Source organism: Cariama cristata, unplaced genomic scaffold, assembly GCF_000690535.1.
Source record: "Cariama cristata isolate BGI_N322 unplaced genomic scaffold, ASM69053v1 scaffold27877, whole genome shotgun sequence".
NCBI classification, from domain to species: domain Eukaryota; kingdom Metazoa; phylum Chordata; class Aves; order Cariamiformes; family Cariamidae; genus Cariama; species Cariama cristata.
In genome coordinates, this window is record NW_009626437.1 from 408 (window position 1) to 2514 (window position 2107).

The 2107-nt window shown below is 57.4% G+C and overlaps 1 protein-coding gene across 1 annotated transcript in view; it reads left to right on the forward strand.

Moving 5' to 3' along the window:
- LOC104164655 (pleckstrin homology domain-containing family B member 1-like) overlaps positions 1-1660 on the forward strand; it is a gene marked incomplete at its 5' end in the record, with an annotated part of 1747 nt that extends 87 nt beyond the window's left edge. The window contains 2 exons of the mRNA XM_009704046.1: positions 451-608; positions 1554-1660. Of these exons, the coding sequence (XP_009702348.1) occupies positions 451-608; positions 1554-1660 (265 nt within the window). The remainder of the gene's footprint in view (positions 1-450; positions 609-1553) is intronic.
- Between the last annotated feature and the right edge of the window lie 447 nt (positions 1661-2107).

Consider the following 2107-nt stretch of genomic DNA (forward strand, 5'->3'; position numbering starts at 1 on the left):
GGAACCCCCAAAAAAAAACCCAGAGAGGTTTTGGCTACGGGATGGTGGGATGACACACGGGGGTGGGGATGGGCCCCGACCCGGGCGGTTAATCCATGGCGGCGAGGAAATCACGGCTCAGCCGCTCACAGATTTATGTAAGAGGAGAGAGGGGCCGTCTGCCACAAAAACAGATGCGCAGCTCCATGTCCGGGCCTGGATCTGGTCCCGCGCGCACGGCAGGGCAGCACCAAGATGCCCTGATGGCTTTTTTGGCAGCCCTTTTTAATTCAAAGCCACCTGCTCACGCTGCCCGGGCTGCTCATGCCGGGCATGGGTGCCCTGTGTGATGCAGCGGCTTTTGCAGGGGGTGGTGGGATACGGCTGCAAATGAGGATGGCGTTGGGCCTCCTGAGCGCACTGGCCGTGTCCCACTGGGCTTGCTGGGGTCCTTCACCTCCTCCCCATCCTGTCAGGCTCCATCCTGCGCCGCTGGAAGAGAAACTGGTTTGTCCTCTACCTGGATGGCAGCTTGGTTTACTACCACGACGAGACGCAGCGCGACATGGACGGCCGGATCCACATCAAATATAGCTGCCGGGACGTGAGGACCGGTCGTGAGTGCAAAGGTGAGCAAAATCCTGCGTCCCCAACCCCATCCCGTAGCTGTAACCCTTTTAAATGATGCTCTACTTGTGCTCATGCACATCTAGGATACCCCAAAAATAATCCAGGCTGCCTAATTCACCCCTTTCTAGCTCCCAGCCAGCGCCAGGCCATCCCCCAGGAGATGCACATTGCATCTTCTCTTCCGTTGCTTTACCAGGGGGCAGGAAGGAGAAACTCTCCTCCTGGTTTGTGCTTGTTCAAAACACGATCCCACGGCCCTGACTCATCCCTTGCCGTCTCGCGCAAACAAGGAGAACAAAGCAGCAGCTTGGCTCGGCCCCGGCAGCCCACGGCCGCCGCACAAAGCGCCTTTCTTGGGCTGCGAGCAGCGGTGGCAAAGCTGGGATGCCCCGGTGGGAGCACGAACCCAAAGGTTTATGCTCACCAGAGGGTCCCGCTGAGCTTTGAGAATGGGGGGAAGATGCACAAGCCTCGTGGATTTAAGATTTTGTTCTTGCTCAAGCTCATGATCCAAGTCCAGAGGCGAGCATCTCACCTTTCTACAAAATTTGGGTGCTTGCTGCAATCTGGCAAATTGAAAGCGAACGCAGCTCGGCCTCGTGCCCTCGGTCAGATTTTTGGAAATTTTCTGCCCTTCCACTTTCTTTCTGCCGTGGGGGTGGAAGTTTTTGCTCGTCAGCTCTTCACTCGTGTTGGCTTTTAACCTTCGAGATCCCAACCATATTTTGCCAGTGGAGAGAGAGTCAAAATTAAACCCAAATTGTGAGCACGGTGTCCCAGGAGTTTTTTAACGGTTGACTCTGTTAGCAGCACACGGTGGGGGGCGGCTCATGCCCGGGGTAATTTGGAGCCCGACGCTCTCCCGAGAGGGTCCGTGGGTGGATGGGGAGGGGCTCTGGGGCATCGCTTTCGCTGAGGCCGGATCCTGCCCCTTCCATTCCCAGACGTGCAGCCGCCCGAGGGGAAGAGCCGCGACTGCCTGCTGACCGTCGTCCTGCGGGACGGCTCCAAGACAACGCTGTGCGCCGAGAGCCAGGACGACGCCGTGTAAGCTGAAATCCCACCGCGGCGGCGCTGAAATAATCCCCTCGGAGGCTTTTTCCTCCAAATTACCGGAGCTTGGAAAGAGCCTCAGCCGTGCGAGAGCCCCGACCCACTCCCACCACAGCCCACCCTTGGCTAAAACCCCACGCAGCCCCTGTTTTCTCAAACGCCCGCGTTCGTTCGCAGGGCGATAGGCACAGGCGGAGATTTGGGTTTCCCACTGAATAATTCAGAGCCAGAAGCAGCTGGGTTTAAGCAGGCGGTCTCCTGCGGGGCAGGCTTCCCCCTGGATGAGGAATCACCTCTTGGCTGATCCAGGATCCCTGGGGAAGGGTTTCCATCGGTATTTGGCGATAAATAGTGTGAAAGCAAAGTCCTTACTGACTTAAGGCCAGGCCCAGCAGGAGGAAATTCCCACTTTTAGCACTGTTGTTCCCCCTCTATTTATTTCTAT